This window comes from Pelophylax lessonae (genome assembly GCF_965119305.1).
Source record: "Pelophylax lessonae genome assembly, chromosome: 6".
Lineage (NCBI taxonomy): Eukaryota > Metazoa > Chordata > Amphibia > Anura > Ranidae > Pelophylax > Pelophylax lessonae.
Window position 1 is genome coordinate 226077916 of NC_138773.1, and position 22199 is coordinate 226100114.

Below are 22199 nucleotides of genomic sequence, written 5' to 3' on the forward strand. Positions count from 1 at the left end.
AAATTAACTGCAACCTTCACACCCAATGCCGTGGCAATTACTTTATTCATTGGGCAAACTGCATTGCAACTATTTGTCAAGAAAACTCAAATGCCGAGTTTGGTGCCAAGTTTGTCTTTTTTCTGAGAACGCTTGTCCTACATCCTATCAAAGGATATAAAGTCTTAGCTTTCAGTGACGATTACATGTTTCTGATTACTCTATGTCAGAAACATGCTCATTGTGTGAAGCACTAGCTTATGCTACTGTTAATATTAAATACTAAGGCTGAGTTTCTAACAGTTACCTCAGTTTAGAGGCTATGTAAATATACTAAGCGGAGGTCTGTGTGAAACTTCAGCCATTGGAAATGTTTATTTGATGATTGTCTATATTAAACAGTGATGACTTTGATTCTATTTCCAAAGACTATCCAGAATGACTACTAATGTTATATTTAATCTACCAATGATATTGTTACAAAAACATGTAAAAACAGAAGCTATTGGAAAGGTAACTTTCTTTTGCTCTAAAAAAAAAAAATCCTTTTTTCAGAGTCCTTTAAGAGACACAGTTGCCTCCCCTCACATATTTAGTTGTTATTTTTTTCATAGTGTTTGACTGAAACTGAAGCATGATTGGTGTGGTAGAGGTTATATACCTCCATTGGATTTTGGCCTAGTGTCCATTCTAACTGAATGTGGGACTAAACCCAAATGATTGAACTGCTTCCCAAAACAGTTACAGTCAATGCATGCCATGAACGATAGCTGTCACAAATGCTTGTGCTCTGAAATAAACTGGCAAGCCATCAAATAGTTGGTGTGTGTCATACCCAAGCACGCATGCAGCACCATTGCACATGCAGCTTCAAACAGAAGCAAATATGTCAGTCTTCCTAGCTGTAAAGTAGAGGAGGGTTTAGTTTGGTTAAAGGTGGTGCTATAAAGCCTATGGTAAAATATTATTCCAGTGTCTCTCAATGGATAAAATCTTTTGTTTAATCTAAGGCAATAAAATATGGCGAACTTGTCTATCAATGAATGCTCCAGCTGATTTCACTGTATGTGAATCAAAATGACATCATAACTACCCCAGGGCACTGATTAAGGATGGGAGACTAATCAATAGCATTAAATATCTTTAGTTAGACAATATGAAAAATTGTAAATATTCAGATTTTTTGACAATTGAAAACCACAAAACCTTTATCAGTATGACATGCACGTATAAGCAGATTTGCTTAGGTTGGCAAATGCCTTCTTTTGCAAAGGCCATTATTATTAAGCATCTTGGCTCACATTAAGAATTACTTTAGAAACAACATTACTGGTCAGTACATGTAAATAAATCTGGAGTCTTGGCATAAATCTTGTCATCACTGGTATTGTTGTTAATGCCTTAACAAGATTCTGCATTATTTGTTTGAATAATTGCTTACCGGGTCTTCCTAAAACATGGTGTATGTGATATAAAGAGACCTCACAAGCTACACACATTGAGACATTATAGGGTATGGAAGGGTTAGGTATAGTATGAACTTGTAAATGCAGTGCATGCAGCATTATAGGGAATGGAAGGGTTAGGTATAGTATGAACTTGTAAATGTAGTGCATGCAGAAGTATGTGGTTGAACATTACCACGATAAGTGTATCTCTCCAATGAGACAATCAAAAATTAACGATTGCTTCCGTCACCACGCTGGTTGTACCCAAGTTGATTGATCGATCAACTTCATACTTTCGGCCTGTCTATTATTGGTTCGAGTCTTCAAACTGTGTATGGCCAGCCTTTCCTTCATGATCTGACCACTGTAGATGAACGACAGTCTAAAGTACATTAAACATAATCATATCATAAACCAGTAAAGGTAAATTGCAAGTAACTGATTAAATGTGACAGGACATATTAAGACAGACATTCCCTCCAAACAACAATATGATATGTATAACTATGAGGATTGTCACATCCTCAAAGTTGCAGCATTCTATCACACAATTTTATAGGAGAGGTCTCGTTATTCTCACATTACTACTAATATTGTTTTATATTAAGAGTCTGGTAGCTCCTATTCATCAAGAATGCAGAACGCTGATGTTAAATGTTGCTATCATGTAATGAAACTGAGGTATTATGTTGTGGTGCTCAGGACATTTTACAAGCATTCCAGTTACTGCCGTTAACTGCCTGTGAAACTTGTATAAATTGATCAGATAATTTTCACAAAACCAATAACTATTAAACAATTTTGATTATTTTTGGGCCCCAGTGTCACAGAAGTAAAACTGCAATCAGAATTGAAACGTGTCATCTTAAAAAAATGAAGGATGCTATTTTTTGCCATATCATAACCCTCTCTCCCAAATCAACCCTCACTTTGAGCCTAATGTTAGCGGTAAGAGAGACGAAGGCTCAGTTTATTGAGCTATAATAAATATTTGCTGTAACAACCATTATTTTGAGCAGTAAAAGCTGAAAATAAGTCACATGGCTGAAAATAATAATCTGCATGGCAGATAACACATGCATTATATCTTAGAGCATTGAGTTCAGGGTCTACGTAAAAGGGATCTACAACTTTGCTGATTCCATTAATAGCAGTAGGTTGACATTTCGCAAAATATGTTTGGTAGACAAATATGTCTATGCAAAAGAGTTATTCAAATTCCAAACACAGGCATAGCTGGCACCAGTTAGGTCTAAGGTCCAATGTAGTAGACAGAGGGGGCATAGCTAATGCCATGAAGTTATATGATTTGATCTAGGTTAATAGCAGTCCATAACTGCAGGGGCCTCTAGAAAGTAGCAGTCACACGTATGACCAATATAATCATTGATCATAGGTGCTGTCAGCACTTGTGTTAGAAAATAACATATGCTTATATTCTAAGATTGATCTCAACATTATAGAGTACATGCAGTTTGCCAGGAACTGAAAATGCACTTTTAAAAGTCCTTTGCTTCCACTGCATCATGTTTCTTAAGGTTGTTGGAGAGAAACATGTTTTCACTTTAGTACATCTGCATGTTTCTACTGCACTTAAATTAACACTTGTCACCTTGTGCATTTCTTTCTTTTCTCACCTTCATCTCTGTTTGTTATTTTGGCACTTATCTCTATATTTTACCTAACCCACCACACAACACCACTGTTGCATAATTAACACCAGACTCGGCTGACCTGGTTTTCCTCATTGACGGCTCAAACAATGTTGGACGCACGGGTTTCAATGCCATTCGTGACTTCTTGGCGAATTATGTGGAGAGACGTTTGGAGGTAGGAAGGAGCCGGATGCAAGTAGGAGTGGTGCAGTATAGTGATGATGTCAAAATAGAATTCACCTTGGATGAACATACTACCAAACAAGAGCTGATAAATGCCCTGAAGAGATTACAGTTTGTTGGAGGAGAAGAGGCAAATATGGGGGCTGCTGTTGAGTATGTGGTGGAGCAGCTGTTTACTTCAGCTGCTGGAAGCCGAAGAGAGGAAGGAGTGCCCCAATCACTAGTGATTATCACTGGTGGACCATCAAGTGATGAACTGAGAGATGCTGCCAATTCTTTAAGACTTAACAGTGTCATCACATTTGGCATTGGTGTGGGAAGAGGAGACAACAGTGAATTGCAGCAAATTGCAACTGATGACACCTTTGTGTTTACCGTGCCCCAATTCCAGGTTTTGGGTCAACTGGAAAGTCAAATTCTTCCATACATTGCTGGAGTAGCCCAAAGGACAATTGTTTTACAGCCTCCAACTGTTATAACTGAAGGTAGGTAGGATCTATGCACTCATGTTGGTGAATTCAGCGTGAACTCTATGGTAAGATATGTAAGAGGCTTAAAAACAAGATAACCAGTTCTAGTCTCTTGAAATATCTAAGCTATAATTTAGACAGTTAAGAAAAAAGCTTGAAATGTAAAAAGTCATGGCTGCCAGCTGAATAACAATTACTCCAAAAAAAAACATGTAATACATGTAAATACAGGGAAATAAATATAGGATTTCATACTGAAGGAAAGAAAAAGCATGTAAAAATGTGTTTAGTTTTACTTATTTATTTTTTGTTTATGCTTTTCTCTTTTAATTGCAGTGGGCAAAACCTGTGCTTTTTTTCCTCTTTTCTTTTTTTTTTTTCAATATATATACAATGTATTTCAACAGCTGGCTTACTCTACAACAAAATTATTTTTAGAGTATTCTAGATAACTAAGATGGAACATTTAAAAAGAAAACAGTAGTCAGTCACTACATGACTCCACTCAAAATCAGTTGAACCAGTTAAAATAGACCTGAGAAAGTTGTGTCTGCTATGGTGACATTCCTCCTTTCCCACTGTATTCTATTCCATGACAAGCCCTCTTGGAAAGTATTTTGCAGCTACAAGAGTTCAGAGGTAAGTAAAGTCCACATACCAGACATACCTTACCTTCTCAAGCTGGCTAGTTTGATTCTGAGTGGAGTTTTTACTTTAATACCCACTTTTAAATAAACATAAAATTTACTGGAACATTCATGCATTTTGTAGATTCACTTACTTATATCTTTACCTTGCAGTTACTGAAGTCAACAAGAGGGACATAGTGTTCCTGGTTGATGGTTCCAGTGATCTTGGAGTGCAAAGTTTCAATGCTATCCGTGAATTAATTGTAAAGATACTCAACAGGTTGGAAATTGGTCCTGATCTTATTCGAGTAGGATTGGCTCAATATGGCCGAGATGTAAAATCTGAATTTAACCTAAACACTTTTGGTGCTAAAAAGGATGTTATTGCGAATGTGAAAAAAATGAAGATTTTGAACAACACACCATTAAATACCGGTGCTGCTCTGAGCTATGTCCAGAACAATTTCTTTACTGCATCTGCAGGAAGCCGTGCGGATGAAGGAATCCCACAGCTTCTAGTATTTATCACTGGTGGGCAGTCAAGAGATGACTATAGCCAGGCATCACTGGCTCTCAAGAGGGCAGGAATCCTGACCTTTGCAATTGGATCCAAAAATGCTGATGTAAATGAGCTTAAAGAAATTGCTTTTGATTCTACACTGGTTTTTCAGCCTGCAGAATTCAAACCAGCTCCTCTACAAGCCTTACTTGCTCAGGTGCTTACTCCTCTGAAAACCTTAACAGGAGTTGTCATTTCTGAAGGACCAACTGAAGGTAACACGTTCATTTCATATCTGTAATTCATACTTGCTAAGTATTTTTGAACTAGAGGCTTACAATATGGTTACTATTTATGTCTTGCTTATTGCAGATCTGCTTTAATGTTTTATGGTTCCATGTGCAAACTTTTTGTAAGGGATATATCCTTTCCCCAATATAATTAGCCTGAGAGCTTGTGAGTCAATATGGAGTAAAAGAGTAGTCTCTATCAAAACTTCTTCTTTTGGTATGAAGTAGTATGAGTCAAGTAGATTGAATGCTGCCAGCTTCTGATCTGCCTATGAAAACTGTAAAACAGAAACTGCACTGTTTAAGAGAGGAAAAAGTTGTTATAGAGAATGTTGCTTGGCCACCTCATTGTGTAAAAAGTTCCTGGACACAGAGTGAATGAGGTGATTAAGGGAGTGGTTGTCCCAACAGAAAGTAAGAGTGGCTTACCAGAAGTATGCCTACTGCATAGTGTATAATGTATTTTAATAAACAGTAGACTATTATAAGGCTTGGTTAACACTACTGCAATACAATTGTGCTGTGATTTTCAGTGCAATTATGTAGTATGACTTTGATGCAGCTTGGCTGTGTTTTTGCATATGGGGCCAAGACACACTGTAAATCTCAAAGTAGCACAGGATCCTTTTCCAAAATTGCAATGTGCTGAGTCCCATTGATTTGAAATGGGCACCATTGAATATAATCTTGTCATTCAATTCTATGCGACTCAAGTCACACCAGAAGTTGCACTAGTGTGAACCAACACTAAATAGTAAAGTAGAATCCAGTAAAGTAAATCCAGTTGTGAATGCTCTACCATGGGACTATTAGGCAATAAGGAACTCTTGTAATAACTGAGCTGGAAACATTCACTTAAGTTGCCTACATTTACATTTAAATGCTAGTTTTACAGTAACTGTGTTCTAACCTACATGCGGATTGCACTTTTGTGAAAAATGCAGAAGATATAGTTGACTTGCTGACTATTGAAATGGGCTTTTACAGAACTGAACCATTCACCTTATTTTATTACTCACACAAGCTAGTTTGCATTTAAATCACTGGATAGCAAAGACTCTTTTCTTTTTGTTATACATAACTCCCTAATTAAATAAATGAAAGTTTACGGAGCTGACTCATTACCTGTTTTATTACTCACACAAACCAATTTGCATTCACATCATTTGGGTAGTATACTGTAGATGCTATTGTTTTTTAACTATAGTGAATAAAAAACAAAGGTGAAAACCGCGCTATTGGGAATGTACAAAAAAGCAGCCAGCACTAAAGATGAACACCCGTATGTATATACAACTAAATACAATAGGAAAATTATGGAAGATCAAGCAAGAAATAAATGACAGTCACATAAAATATTAGTTGGGGAAAACACTGCAATAACAGTTCTAAATATCTGCGGCCATTTTTTTTTTTCTATTTGTGATGTCTTCACACACACACACTGGTTTTAGGGTAAAAAGAACTGGATGGTATTTCAAGTGCATTTAATAGAACAAAGTGTGAACATTAATGGATAGGTCACTTAAAAAACAATAGAAATATATAAAGTGCAGCGCTAAAAAATGATCAAAAAATAAATTGCATATATAATGCAAAGATGAAAGTTAGATATGTGGCAATTGATACAAAACACACATATATTAAAACCAAATGATGCAATGGTAATAGAGGCTAATTATTGCAAACAAAAAAAAATCCAGAGTGAGTCCAAAATGTGAAATTGAAAGGAAAAGAAAAATCTTCAAACGTTATTCCACGTGAAAAATTAAAGCTCCACCACCAACTTCAGAGGGGGGCTTACCAGATGAAGTGGGCTCACACAAGCTTATGCCTGGTTTTAATATATGTGTGTTTTGTATCAATTGCCACATAGCTAACTTTCATCTTTGCACTATATCTGCACTTTATTTTTTGATCATTTTTTAGCGCTGCACTTTATACATTTCTATTGTTTTTTAAGTGACCTATCCATTAATGTTCCCACTTTGTTCTATTAAATGCAACTTGAATACCATCCAGTTTTTTTTTTACCCTAAAACCAGTGTGTGTGTGAAGACATAACAAATAAAAAAAAAAAATAGCAGCAAATATTTAGAGCTGTTATTGCAGTGTTTTCCCCAACTAATATTTTATGTTATTGTCATTTATTTCTTGCTTGATCTTCCATAATTTTCCTATTGTATTTAGTGTAGAAACTTCTGTAGCAGATAACAGCTGTGCTATGCATTGTTTTCAATCTCTTGGCCAACTCATTGACTTTATCATTAAAGGAGAAGTAAAACACAACAATTGTATAGCACTGCAAACCAGGAAGTAGAGCCTGTGAATGTAGAAAGCAAATATGGCCGCCCTTACATACATATTTAATTACAAATTATGCAGAGATGTTAAAATGTTGGCTCATAAGATAAGATTAATTACACAGAAATTTTTACTTTTTCTTGGATAGCTAAAAAAAATTATAGCATTGTTCTTTCTGTTTATCACAATAATACCATTGTAACATAAAGTATTGCTAATTATTGCCTATACTGTAGCTTATTGGCTTTTGAGAAGCCTGTACATGTACGTCAAGTATATTGTGCTTAAGAGAATACTTAAAGATGTGGGGTACAAAGTTTTCATAGCTCTTGCTACATATACTGATGGTAGTCGAAGAAAATCATTGCTGGCACACCTATTTCAGACATGTCCAGTATATAAGTTGGAAGCCATATTAGCTATATACATGAACTTGGGGCAGTTTATCTGACAGTATTGTACTGAGCGAACTCATAGGTGACATTTTATAGGTAAGCAGATGATATTCAAGTAGCCATGCTTGAATGGTAAATGTTTCATTCCCCCTAGCTATAATTTAGATTATTTATTACAATTACAAGGCCTTCTGGTCTCTATATGTGCTTACTTCACTGGGAACAATTAGGGTGATGTATCAAACTGTGTGCCTATTATTTAATTTACATGCAATTGCCAGTCCTAAGAAAACAGATATTTATATAAATATGGTTTCAACTTTGGGGGGTTTAATTAAGATCTTTACAAACTGATTTCTTGCTCACTTGATAAATAAATATGGCTTTATTTTTCTTAATTCAAAATTATTTTTAAATTACATCTACAATATCTTACAAAAGTGAGTACACCCCTCACATTTTTGTAAATATATTTCTTATATCTTTTCATGTGACAACACTGAAGAAATTACACTTTGCTACAATGTAAAGTAGTGAGTGTACAGTTTGTATATTTTGAGTTCTGCTTTAAGATTAAGCACTGCCTTTGAATAATTTATGCACATTATGCAGCAAAGAAATTTGGCATTTTTTAGTGAGGCAGATCATTCATGTAGGATTAGGTTGTGAGACAACACCAGAATGAACTTGAAACATACAGCATTAAGTCCTTTCTACCTTCATTATTCTGCCTAATGTTTTTTTTTTCTCTGTCACTCTTCTCCATCTTTGATTTCCTTCTGTTTTATATTATGGCTCTTCATTATTGTTGCTCTTTTTATGACTTCCATCTACATAGAGATGCCAATTTTACTAAGCTGTAAGTGCAATGTACAGTACATGCAGGGCATACTGGCTAGGTATCCATTCCATCTTGAAACACTTCTTGAATTACATATTGTTTTCTTAATAGTTTGTTTATTGGTTTAAAGAACGATCCACTCATTCCTGTGAGGTCTGAAAAATGAAGTGCTTAATTGATGGTATGGATGCTAGCAGAGATGACCTTACTCTTACTGTCTATGGAAAGCTACCACATCTCCTATACACTTATTAAACAAGAGTGACACATATACATAGATGATGAACATTTTGTTTTGAATGCAGTTTGATGCTGTAATTCACCTTTAATGGATTCACCCAGAACTAAAAATGTAATGGTGGGTGGAATTCTGGAGAATAGGCTGAATGCCCAAGTATAACTTACTTTGCATTGAATTCCCAACACTCTGCTAGTTATCCCTGCATTTATACAAAGACTGACTTCATTGTGAATTGTGACCAACAGGCCAAAATAAGTCATGCCCTTAACATGTCCCTGATGGGATGGAAAACGTTAAATCAGTATATCTCAAGTTCTACCCTCAAATTACTAAGCCCTAGTCATGTTTAAGAAAAAAACACATTTGTTATTATTTTACAAATAAGGCTAAATAGATTGGTAGTACTTGTGCATTTATATTGGCCTTTAAACAGAACCTGTAAGGATATAAATATGAAAGCTACCATTGATGGCTTGTTTTAAACGTGCATCCATCAGAGCTGACATTCTGGTCTTTGCTTCATTACTAAAAAAAATGACTGACCTGGTGCAAACATGAAGAATTTAGGACTTCACTAGTGCTTGCTTCAGGGAAGTCACTTCATAGTAAGGCCAGATCTAGGACTTGTAATCTGCTCTTTTAAAAATAAGTTAGCAAATAAACTGCCATATTTCTCTCTTCCTGGGCTCACTTTATTCCACCAAACATTCCGTTTTTGGTTTGGTTAAAACATAAAATAAATATTTATCATAAAGTATTTAGTAGATGGAAGATATTGTCTAAGACTAACTTTGCTAAGATGCTCTGGTTTCATTGTCATTCCTTTCTTTGACTTGCCCTATAAGCATTATTAAGAGTTATGTGTCTACATTGTGTAAACACATGCATTTAATGATCTTGCTAAGCTGAATTTGCTGTGATGTCATGTTCATTATTTCTGTATCCTCCACCCACAAACTTGCAGTTATATCCCAAAGAGACATCGTCTTCCTAGTGGATGGTTCTGTCAACGTTGGAAGTGCCAACTTTCCTTTAGTAAGAGACTTTCTCATCGATGTCATTAACAACCTTGGTATCAGCAGTGAAGGCACTCGAATTGGCTTGGCCCAGTTTAGTGACACCCCCAGAACTGAGTTCTATCTAAACACACTGACATCAAAATCTGATCTTGCTAACCGCCTGGGGCAGATAAGAATCAAGGGGGGTAATCTCTCAAACATTGGCTCAGCACTTCAATTTGTTCTCCGCAATCATTTTACAAGCAGTGCTGGCAGCAGAATAGATGAAAACATTCCACAGATTCTTGTACTTTTGGCGGCTGGGAAGTCCTCAGACAACATTCAGGCTGCTGCAAATGACCTCATCCGATCAAGGGTTTTGACCTTTTGTGTTGGGGTTGGAAATGCTGATAAGGAAGAGTTGGAAACCATTGCATTTAACCCACAACTGGTTTATGAGATGGATGATTTCAGGGCCTTGTCTGGCCTCAGACAGCAAATCTTAGCACCTCTTACAACCTTCGTTAGAGGAGAAGTTACAGAAGTGACAGTAACAGAAGGTAATTTCTTTTTCATTTTCTCTGGTCTTCTATGTTTAGTTATTTAAAATGTACCCAAGGGCCACTTAAGAATGAATTGCTTAGGTACTTAAGGAACTATATATTTATTTATTTATGTATTTGTTGTCAACACTACCATTTTCTTTTTTTTTTGCTTTAAGCTTAATTTGCTAATGTGGAAGGTATATGATCAAAGTGAAACATTCCTAAAACTATTTTATATCATCAACCTTTATTCTTTATTGTTTATTAATAAATATGAAATACATAAGAAATTAGTACAACTGTGGTATTTATCAGTAGAATGGTAGCTGTTTCCACATGGGTCTCAGACTCAAGTGTTATCAATTCTCCTATTAAAAAAAGAAGAGAACAAAAACAAATAAAAGAATCCCAATATATATATATATATATATATATATATATATATATATATATAACTTTAAGGAAGCTGTTTAGAAATAGTTGGCGTAACTTGCATATTGAGAGGAAGTCTTGCTTGCATATAACAGTGAATTTGGATTCATATTCTGGTTTATTGTGAGAAAACATTTGCAAATTTGAGTCAAGTTTTTTTTGCAGCATGTACAGTTGAAATTTGAAAAATGGTAACAGTCTGAAGTGACTGGGTAAGTGATAGGTTTGTGATGGTGCTGTCCAGTACTTCAGCATGTTCCAAAGCCAACTAAATATTTATTCACAACTCTATTTATTCACAACTCTGATATATTTACAACTTCTTAATAATTTAACAGTTTCAGGTAATGCATTTGTAGGACACAATCTGAAATAAACCGTTCATTCAATTGGTATTTTTCCAATTAACTCACTGAAATTTAACATTTTGTCTCAGATGGTATCTATTCTTTGTATGAACAGACTTTTTCTCATTTCAAATGCATTTATTGACTAATCTCACAAAAATAATCTACTAATACATTCTACCCTTTCTCTCATTCTCTATTGACCGCTAGCAGTGGATCAAGAACTCAAGAAGGATGTAGTTTTCTTAATTGATGGCTCAGATGATGCCAAGTCTGGTTTTCCATCTCTCAGGAGCTTTGTTCAGAGGGTGGTAGAGTACCTTGATGTGGGGCAAGACAAAGTACGCATTTCAGTTATCCAGTACAGTGACTCCTCTAGACCTGAGTTCCTTCTTAACACCTACTCAGACCGCCAAGATGTAATAAGATCTATTCAGAGCATGACTCCTATTGGAGGGTCTACGCTGAACACTGGCGATGCCTTAGATTATGTACAGAAGAATGTATTTATTGGGTCAGCTGGAAGCCGAAAAGCAGAAGGAGTACCACAATTTCTGATTTTGCTGGCAGCTGGGAGGTCTAGAGATGATGTGAGGAGACCTGCCGCTTCTCTCAAGGCCAGCGGCATTCTGCTATATGCCATCGGAACTGGCAAAGCTGATCGGACTGAGATTCAGACCATCTCTTTTTCCCCTGATTTTGTTCTTTTTGTTCCTGATATCAACCAACTCGGGAATGCTTACCAAACTTTCTCACAACGTGTCAATTCTCTTACCACAAGTAGTATACAAACTCTGATACAGTCAGTTCCAGCTGGTAAGACCAACTAAAGTGATGTTTTTTTTTCTTATACGTGCTCACATAGCCACATATTCAAACACATTTTTATAGAAAAACAAATAGCATGGGTGTGTTGACAATCACCTACTGTGTTAGTCTGCGGGACTTGAAAATAATGTATACCATGTTCAGGCTGGTTTGTAATTATATATCAGAAGCAGACTGGGAAAAGGGGCAGGGATGCATGCGCCTGCAGGCCAGTGCATTCCTGTCATAAATAAGGCTAGCTCCTACCTCCTGCAGAGCTAACCTACACTGACAGAGAAATGTGACATGGGCCACAGCTTTACAACAGCTGCCAAATACAGAGATAGACTAAAGATGCTCTGGTTATTAATGTCCCAAATGCCCTTGTTGGAAACTTCCTCAAACTCCTTCCAGTCTGAGTGTAAGATGTCACTTCCTGAACCACCCTGGTGCTTCTATTCAGTTGGGCTGCAACTGCAAGCTACATCCAATAGATGGTTGGAGCTGAGCAGTGGCTATAAGCATGATTAGTGTGTGTGTACCTACGCTTAGGAATAACTCCTCAATATGAGTATTAAAACACAGGTGGATATTTAAAATAGCTGCTGTTGATTACAGAGGTATGGGCCTCGCAAAATAGTTGATATAGTATTCGGTATCAGCACTGCTTATTCTAGAGATAGTCTCAATAAAACAATACTTAAACAGTATATTCTAAAGTGCAGTATATAAAAATGATACAATCAATTCATCAAAAATTAATCAAAAAATGAAAGTGCAAAGTGTAGATCGTCCTTTGTGCTTATAAAGTGACAGTGCTTAAATTCTTAAATTAATAGTTCTTCCGTGCTTTCAAAGTGCCAGTGCATGGTTCATATATAGGTGAATCACTCCGTTCTCCCCCCCTTGAATCCTTACTCATCAACAGCATGATACAAATAAGCATATAGTGCTAAAAAGCATTGTAGATGGTGGAGATAGTCCTCCTTCTCCTTTTTGTTCCTGTGCTCAATTATTAGTAAAGAAAATAGTGCCCTTTCACATAATATGATATTCGATAAGGGGAACACTCTTCTTTTCTCCATTATTAGGCTCTCAGCAGCATGTATAGTGGAAATGAGAAAAAAAATTCTCATAGCGTAAAACTGTTGTGTTTATTTAAAACACAAAATCAAATACACTTACAAGATTTAAAAGCAAAAACAAGCAATGAATGCTTGTGGTGGACGCCGTCGGGGCGTGCGTTCTGTCCACCGGCGGATATGATGTCACCAATCGGTCCCCTGCTTTATGCGTTTTGCCCCTCCCACTGGGCGTCTTCAGAATCAGGGGTGGCCTATGGCTGTCTGCCTTTTATATCATCAATAGGCAACACTGATATCGAAAACTATATTAACTATAAGCATGGTTGCCTAGACAATATGTCATGATTATCAAAAGGTAATAAAATAATAACATGAATGTAATCAGAGGCTGAAAAACACTTTAGCTAAACACATTGACTTAATGCCACAGGATATTCACTTTAGCTGATTATGATTATATTTTATTGCTGATCATTTCCTAGTCCAAATTTTCTACAGTCTGCACACCGTGCTGTACATTCCCTATTCCATTACATCCTTTGGTGTATGCTGAGCTGTAGATCCTCTAATCCACATCGCCTTATTTTGTATGCCATGCTGTACATTCTATATTCCAGCACGCCTTCAGTCTATATGTTGTGTTGTTTGCCACACTGTACATTCCCATTCATGATGCCTCATTTGCGTGCTGTGCTGTACATTCCATATTCCACTGTACCTCATTCTGAATGCCATGAGGTACATTCTCTTTCTACACCACATCATTCTGCACACTGTGCTGAACCTTTGCTACTCCAAACCATCTTCATTCTGCATACTTTGGTTTACATTCCCTATGCCAATACTTTCTCATTTTATATGCTGTGGTGTACATTCCCTTTTACAAAACAACCTCATTCTGTTTGTTGTGCTAAAAATTCCCTATTTCGCGTTGCCTCATTCTGTATGCAGTGCTTTGCATTTTGTATTTTTTACATTTTGTAGTTCACACCATCTTGGTGATGTACATTTATTATTCAATGTCGTCCCTATTTGTTTGCTGTGCTGCGCATTCCCTATTTTACAATCATCCCATTCTATTCATTGCGATGTACATTCTGTATTCCAAACTATTTCATTCTGAGTGCTGCTCTACATTTCTTTTTTTATATTGCTTCATTCTGTAAGATGTGTTGCACTGTGCTCTAAATTCCCAATTCCAAAATGACTTCACCAAGTATGCTGTTCTAAATAATTCCAATTTCACACCACCTAGTTCTTTATACTGTGCTTTACATTTGATTTTTGCACAACCTCATTCTGTACACCTTGATGTACATTCTCTATTCCATGCTGTCCCCATCTGTGTACCATGCTGAACATCACACCAATTCATTTTGTACACTGTGCTGTACATTTCATATTCCATCTCCATCCCATTCTGGATGCTGTGCTATGCATTTCCTATTCCACACTATTTCATTATGTATGCTGTGCTTTACATTTCATATTTTCCATCACTTCATTTTGTACGATGTGTTGTACACCATCCCTTTCTGTGTTCATATATGAGTAAAGCCAATATGTGGACTGGGCCTTTTGTGAATGGGTAATTTTTTGTATGCGTACCTTAATTGGCTATGGATCCATAAATTATGGCATTTAACAGTGTGCATAGTCTTAGAAAGAATACCAGACTTTGTCCACATCTGATGGTCATAGCATCTAATCATGTTGGGCAAAATATCTGGTTTGGAAATAACTGCACATGGTGTTGCTTAGTCCAGCTGCAATCAATGTACCTCATGAAAAAGGCTCATTACATTTTTTGGATCGAGATAGCATGAGTGTGAGATACAGGCACTCCAAAAATATCTTCAACTAAAGATATATTTACAATTTATCTGCTAATTGCAAAAGGCTTTGTACCATACAACCTTGAAAATCTGAAGAATGATGATTTTCAGAAATACATTTTCTATATTGTTTTCTATATCAAGTTTTTCTAAAGAAGTATGCTAGGCACAGGCACTTTTCCGTCCAATACGACGACAATTCAAGCTTGTTTTAAAGTATTCTCATGTATGTGCAACATACTATAAACAATTGCTGAACAATGCAAATACTTGATAACAATTTTTGTTATGACAAACTAAATACTTATCAGCATCATGGAAAAACTGTGTTCCTTGAGAATCTGTGTTGACTGAAACTGATCATGCAAATGGCTTTTGACTAAGTCTTCGAATTGAATCCTTTATTCAGTTTGTAAGTAAGCAGCAAGTAACTCAAATAAGATCTGATATCTGTCTGTCTGGAGATCCATGTGATAAACAATCTGCCCAATGGATGGAGTCGACTGTTGTATCTAGCGATCAGCAACCGTTCGAAGAACAGGCAAATATCTGATCTTGCGACGTATTGGACAAAAAAATAAATCACTTTGTCTTTGCCTAGCTTAAGCATTTTTTGAAGATTTTTGTAACTGTTGCATTTGTTTTGTACAGTGGCAGACAGCAAACGGGACATCCTATTCCTGATTGATGGCTCCAACAATATTGCTGGAAGGTTTCCCGCTGTACGCGATTTTGTGGCAAGCATTATTGATGGTTTCGATGTTAGCCCAGATGGCACTCGTGTTGGTTTGGGCTTAGTCGGTGAAAATGTCAAAGTGGAATTTAAGTTTGATTCATATGCCACCAAGGCTGATGTAGTCAGTGCAGTTCGAAAACTGAGGTTCAAACCAAGCAAAGAATTCAAACTTGGAGTTGCACTGGATTATGCTCATGACAGCCTTTTTACACCGGAGTCTGGAAGTAGGATTCGAGAGGGAGTACAGCAGTACTTAGTATTGCTTGCAGCAGGCAAATCTTCAGACAGTGTAGACAATGCAGCTAACAGGCTGAAATCAGCTGGCATTGTGACATTTGCAGTGAAGACACAAAAGGCTGAAGCTGAGGAACTTGAGAGGATTGTTTTGGCTCCACAATTTGTTTTAGCCTCAGAATCTATTGCAGACCTTTCTACCATCCAGTCTCAGTTTGTTAATCTCATAAAAACCATTCAAGTCGAGCTACCAACGCAGTCTTGTAAGTACTCCCCTTCTCTTGTTACCCTTGATAAAAAGTCCACAAAAAGAAAAGAAAAAAGAGACATATGAATAAATGAAAAAATAAATTCATTTTATTTAGGAAACATCTGGGTATCTAAGTTAGGTGGACACATTATTTCTTTCCTTAAAATGTAGTAATTCATTCAGAAAAAAAAAGCAAAATACATGTATTAATATACTTAAAGGCATGATTGGTTAAAGGACCACAATTTAGATTGCAAGGAAAAGTTTATGATCAGTGCTTTTATGAGACATATATTATAAACTTCCCATGGGGGCAAGAGCTTTAATGACAATTGTAGACAGACGTGACCTGCATTCAGTTAGTGCCTACAACAGTCAAAGGAAAAACTAACAGATTCATAGTTTGTGTGTTGTTGCATATATACACTGAAATATTTATTTGGTTCATGTAATTGATGTCTTTCTTTATTCTATAAGACAACAGATCTCCTGTTATCAACTTTAAATTCCATATACAAAACTTTATACAGTTTTACTGTACTTGACTTACTGAAAGACAGTTTCAGGCCCACTGGTGTACTGTGTGCTTCAAAAAGTAAAATGAAGAATATTGAAGTACAGAAGGGTATTTTGCACAATGTTCTGCTTTGACCTCAGGAGGACACATAACTTTTCAAAAGGAGTTTGAGTGAATACACTTTTATCTCAAATACCTTTCACTATGATGAACATTTAAAGTTAAAATTGTTTATATTATTGTCATAATTATAACATTTATACATTCTTTTAATTCAGATTCAATCACTCTTGAATAGACTATTACTTCTAAAACATTTATATAATATAAACATCATATAGAAAATAGATTGTACCAATATACTGCACAGATAACTGCTTGCTTTAAACATCTACTGTATATCCAGGGTCCATCAAAATATTTAAATATTTATGATCATTATAGGGTTAAAACTAAAACATATACAGTATATAATAGTATTATAGATAAAAAAAGAGAGTGCTGGTACAGTACAGTGTTGTAGTTAAACACATATGAAGTAGAGTGCATACTTAAGTGTAAGAAGTCTTTCCTCCTCAGAGATCATAGCCTGCCAATGCCATCCAAACTGTATGACAGTTGACTGTATGACAATGACTTTATGATTTATGTTTGTGCATACCCCCTATTTCGGATTTGTCCATGTTGCTTGCTTACACATTTTGAGGGTGGATGTCAAGATCTTACCTTGCCCTCCTGTTGGCAGCCATCTTGGACATGTGCAGACTGCTGCCTCTTATAGACTCTGATTGCATCATCACTTGCCTGCTGTCTGGGCGTGATGATGCTGCGCACCTGACTATGTCTATCACCTAATGGGTTGCAGTCCTTGTCCTTGTGTTTGTGCTCCAAGGTGGATCTCTGCTAGCAGTCTTCTGTTCTCCATGTTACTCCATGTATGACCTAGCTTGGCTGATGACTCTCCTGGCTCTCGACTCCAGCATTGACAGACGACCCGGCATCGGCAGACTACCCGCTTCTGGACTCGCCCCTGGCTTGGATGGCTACCCACTTCTGGACTTGACCCCGGCTTGTTCCTGCTCCCTCTTCCTCACGCTTGCTGTGCGTTTTTTTGTTGTTTGCTCCAATGAACTGCTTTATTTTACCTGCATCCACCGTGTGGTCTGGTTTCCTGGCACCCTGACAGTACACAAGGGCAATGAATCCTGACGATGAAAGTGCTCCTATGCTCTTTCATCCTGGTTGTTGCTTGGCCAGTGGTTCCTCCTGTTGTTGTACTTGCTGCTGCTCCTGTTGCCGCTCCTGCAGTTGCAGCTGGAGTCGCTGTTACCAGTGGGATGACTGATTCAGCCCCCCTCCAGCAGCGATATGGAGGAGAACCGAGTCAGTTTCGTGGATTCCTAAACCAAGTGGGCATTTATTATGACATGGTTCCTCAGGCGCTTTCTTCTAACAGGTCCAAGGTGGACTTTCTAATCTCGTTGCTTGGGCAAATCCCTTATGAGAGAACAATAACCCTGTGATACTCGATTACCTGAATTTTGTTGCCTCCTTTCGTAGGGCATTCGATGTGCCTGCTCGCTCTGCGTCTGCTGCTAAGCTGCTCCTGTCCATTCAACAGAGTATACGAACCATTGCCGAGTATGTCATCTAATTTTGTACCCTGGCAGCAGAGGTGGGCTGGAATAATGAGGCTCTGGTGGCTGTCTTTTGTTATTGTCTTTCCAAAGCATTGAAGGACGAGATTGCAGCCAAGAATCTCCCTGACGAGCTCGAAGCTCTCATTTCCTTCCTGATTTTGATCGATACCAGGCTCAGGGAGAGGCTATTTTTTAAGGAGCGCCTGCGGAGACCTCCTACCAGATTGGTTCCTACGTTTTCTTTCCCACCCATTCCTCCCTCACCTCCCACGCCTCCTGGGGATGGTGCGTCTGGCTGTGAACCCATGCAGCTGAGGTTCACTCACTTTTCTGAGGCTAAGCAGGCCTTTAGGAGGAGGGAGGGCCGGTGCTTGTATTGCGGTCTTGGTGGGCATTTCCTGAAATCTAGTCCGACCCGTCCGGGAAACGCTTGCACCTAAGGTCCTGTCAAGGGCAGATCTTAGGTGGAATTTCCTCGTCCCCGGTTTCCCATAAAGATAAACTGCTAATCACAGTTATATACTCCTGGGCAGTGGGTTCGGTGGTTACTTAGGAGTTGGTAGATTTCGGTGTTGGCGGTTATTTTACTGATAGTACATTTGCTACTGCAAATTCCATACCCTTGCAGCCTTGTGTTTCTCCACTAGTTATCGAGGCAATTGATGGCAGATTCCTGCAACCGGCACAGGTTATCCACAAGACTGTTCCGGTTGATGTGGAATAGGGGCTGTTCACAGGGAGTAGACCTGTTTCAAGGTATTTCGTCCCCACACTACTCCATTGTTTTGGGGTACCCTTGGCTTCAGAAACACAATCCGACCTTTGATTGGCAGTCGGTCGAGATCCTCTCTTGGTCTCCACAGTGTGACGCTGCTTGTATCCATGCGCTTGCCCGCGGGCACATTCGCAAGTCCACTTTTCCAGCAGGTACCATTTTTTTTCACCGTAAAGAAAAAGGGGGTGAGTTGAGACTTTGCATTGATTATAGGGGCCTCAATCACATCATGGTCAAGAATGCATACCCGATTCTGTTAATTATTGAATTGTTCAACTGCCTCAAGGGAGCAACGGTCTTTTCCAAGCTTGAACTGAGGGCCACTTATAACCTTGTAAGGATCAAGGAGGGCGATGAGTGGAAGACCGCGTCTAATACCAGAACCAGTCAATGCGCCCGCTGTCTGCGCGGACGCACAGTGGGAGGAGAGCCAGACGTGACGTCGGTACTACCAGGAGTGGCCCTTCTTCAGGTCATGATCTGAAGAAGGGCCCCACCCGAAACGTGTTGTCAGGACAACATATGACAGCTGCATTCCCCTTCTGCTTCCCCCCTTTTTCATCTGCATTCCATCAGCGGTTCAAGCCACCCACTATCAGCGGCTCAAGCCTTGCTTTGGATGGCCACTCCTGGTAGTACTGACATCACGTCTGGCTCTCCCCCGGCTGTGCATCTGCCGCATATGGGCCCTTCGGCTTGTCACGTCCAGACATGGTGACACCATCCCCGCTACATTTTTTTTTTGCCTTTCTTCCATCTGGCACCATGTGAGTCTGGCCATCCTCCATTGTAACTCACTGGAACACCCTTCCATCACCCTCTCCATGGCTTTAAGTACAGTACGGCCAACTGTACCTCAGCACCATGCTGGCTGGTCCCATGTCCCCAACAGTGAGTCAGTTGAGAACTTTTCTGTTAGTCATCCCTACCCTTTTAGGTGTAAATCGCAGATTTGGGGTCCTTGCATATAGAAAAAGAGGAGAGAAAACAGAGCGCCTCTAAGTGCAGCAGTTTTATTAATTAGCTAAAAAAAACACAAGTGGTACAACTCACTAGATGGAAGCAAGGTGGACGCTTGTAATTATCCGGTGATGAGTCAGATGGAACAGGTCCCAGGTGGTCCAGGGAGGTGGAGGGGTCCGTACCGGTCAGATGGACGGGTGGACGCTGTGTAAAGACGTCCACAAAAAAGCCCAATAAACGCCTGCAACAAAAACGCCCAGGTGTGAAAGGAGCAGAGCCCCATCCCTGCGCTACTGCAATTCTAAGACAAATTATCTTTTTTTTCTGGCGGTCACCCTGACATGGAAGAGTTTGGTCACCCTGGCATAGCAGTCAGAGTCAGTTCACCCTAAACTACACTACGGTCACCCTGACACTTAACACTTTCCCTACAGAAACTAGATTATTGAATCTAACTATAGTGGTATATAGTACCCTAACTACACTGCATATCCCTTTCCTCACACTAATAATTGCTAAATGACACTGGAGCAACAGAAATGCTTCCACTCTCTTCCACAGCCTCTCTATTACAGTGCTAGAGATTTGACGGGGCTATGTTATATACTGGAGGGCGTATTCACTACTGATTGGCCTCTGGACCCCCTAGTCACTCCAATCACATTCCTAGCAGACTCCTGCCCCCTCAATTGGCTTTTACTGATGTTTTTGGTCCATTCACAGGCTTTTAAAGCCCAGTTCCTGTCCCATTGCATTTTGGGTGGTTCTGGTTGCCGAATTCCGAACTTTTACCGCAAAAAGTTCGGAATTCGGCCGAATTTCGAACAGCCAATGTTCGGGTCGAACCGATGGTCGACCCAAACTGTTCAATCATCCCTACTGCTCAGCACAAGACATGGTAGAAAGAGAGGATCACTATAGTAGTGTTGACTATTGCAGTAATTTCCAACCTCCACAGGATCCTACATGTATGGAATATGCATACTTACACTGGTTCAATTTGGATCAATTTATCTATGCAATGAAATCCATATCTGGAGTTCAGCTTTCAAAAATTGAAAACAAAAAATGTATAACCACTATTAAATAGCTACATACCAGGGCTTTCCTGTTTACCTGCTACATAATCTTAATCACATGAAAGAACTATTATTATTACCAGTAAAATTCTAAATGCTAAAAAAAAAAGTTAAACATGTATTGATTTAAAATGTGTTTAAATGTAATTAAATACATATTTTTATTTATTTTTTTATTATTGAGAACATGGCTAGTAGTAATAATCCGTTTACCTGAAAAAAATGATGTAACAAATGAACAGGGAAGCCCTTGGATGTAGCAACCTAATAATAATCACAAATCTTTGGTTTACTTTTTGTTTACCTAAATACAAAGTACATTTTGGATAGAGTAGGCAAAGCCTAAAATTCCTTTCAGGTTTTTTTTATTGTGTTACTTTTTGTGTCTGTGCTGGGGAGGTTTGCATTCTCTGATTGTCCTCATGACCATTATCATTGGTGACGAAAGTGATGGAGTATTCAAAAATGTAAGTATGTCTATGAAACAGGAGATGGAGTAAAATCTTTCAATGGGAACAATGGTTCCAGTCACATCTGTCTTTGGAGAGATTATCCCTCACTGCTTTTTGATCTCTGGGATAGGCCATGAAGAGATATATATCCACTGAGACACAGACAGCAAAAAAGAAAAAAACTGACAGGGGTGCTAAACAATTCCAAATGTATCCAATTTTTGGCTTTAGATTTACTTTAATGGTTTTGTTATTGGGGCAGAACATGTATATAGATAAAACCCTAATTAAAACATGACCAGCAGCATTTGAATTAAATAAAATAAAGAATAGATATGGCTCAGAGATACAGTACATGAGCTACAGTAAAATTAACAAAATAAAAACAGGAGTAGTCAGAGACGAGCCAAAGTCGGTACACAGAAAGGTAGATGTAGCACACGGCAGACAGGAACACAAGTTAACAAGCACTGTGGAAAAGCAAAGCAGACCTGCAGTGCACTGGTTAATATAGACTTCCTGGAATGGCCTGTGGTGGAGCCATACAGGGAGGAGAGATGATAAAAGGCA

At 38.2% G+C, this 22199-nt stretch overlaps 1 protein-coding gene across 1 annotated transcript in view; it reads left to right on the forward strand.

Moving 5' to 3' along the window:
• Window positions 1-22199, forward strand: part of COL6A3 (collagen type VI alpha 3 chain) — a 130821-nt gene that overhangs the window by 32612 nt on the left and 76010 nt on the right. Inside the window, exons 3-7 of the mRNA XM_082262044.1 lie at window positions 3151-3750; window positions 4536-5138; window positions 9899-10492; window positions 11470-12072; window positions 15635-16216. Of these exons, the coding sequence (XP_082118170.1) occupies window positions 3151-3750; window positions 4536-5138; window positions 9899-10492; window positions 11470-12072; window positions 15635-16216 (2982 nt within the window). The remainder of the gene's footprint in view (window positions 1-3150; window positions 3751-4535; window positions 5139-9898; window positions 10493-11469; window positions 12073-15634; window positions 16217-22199) is intronic.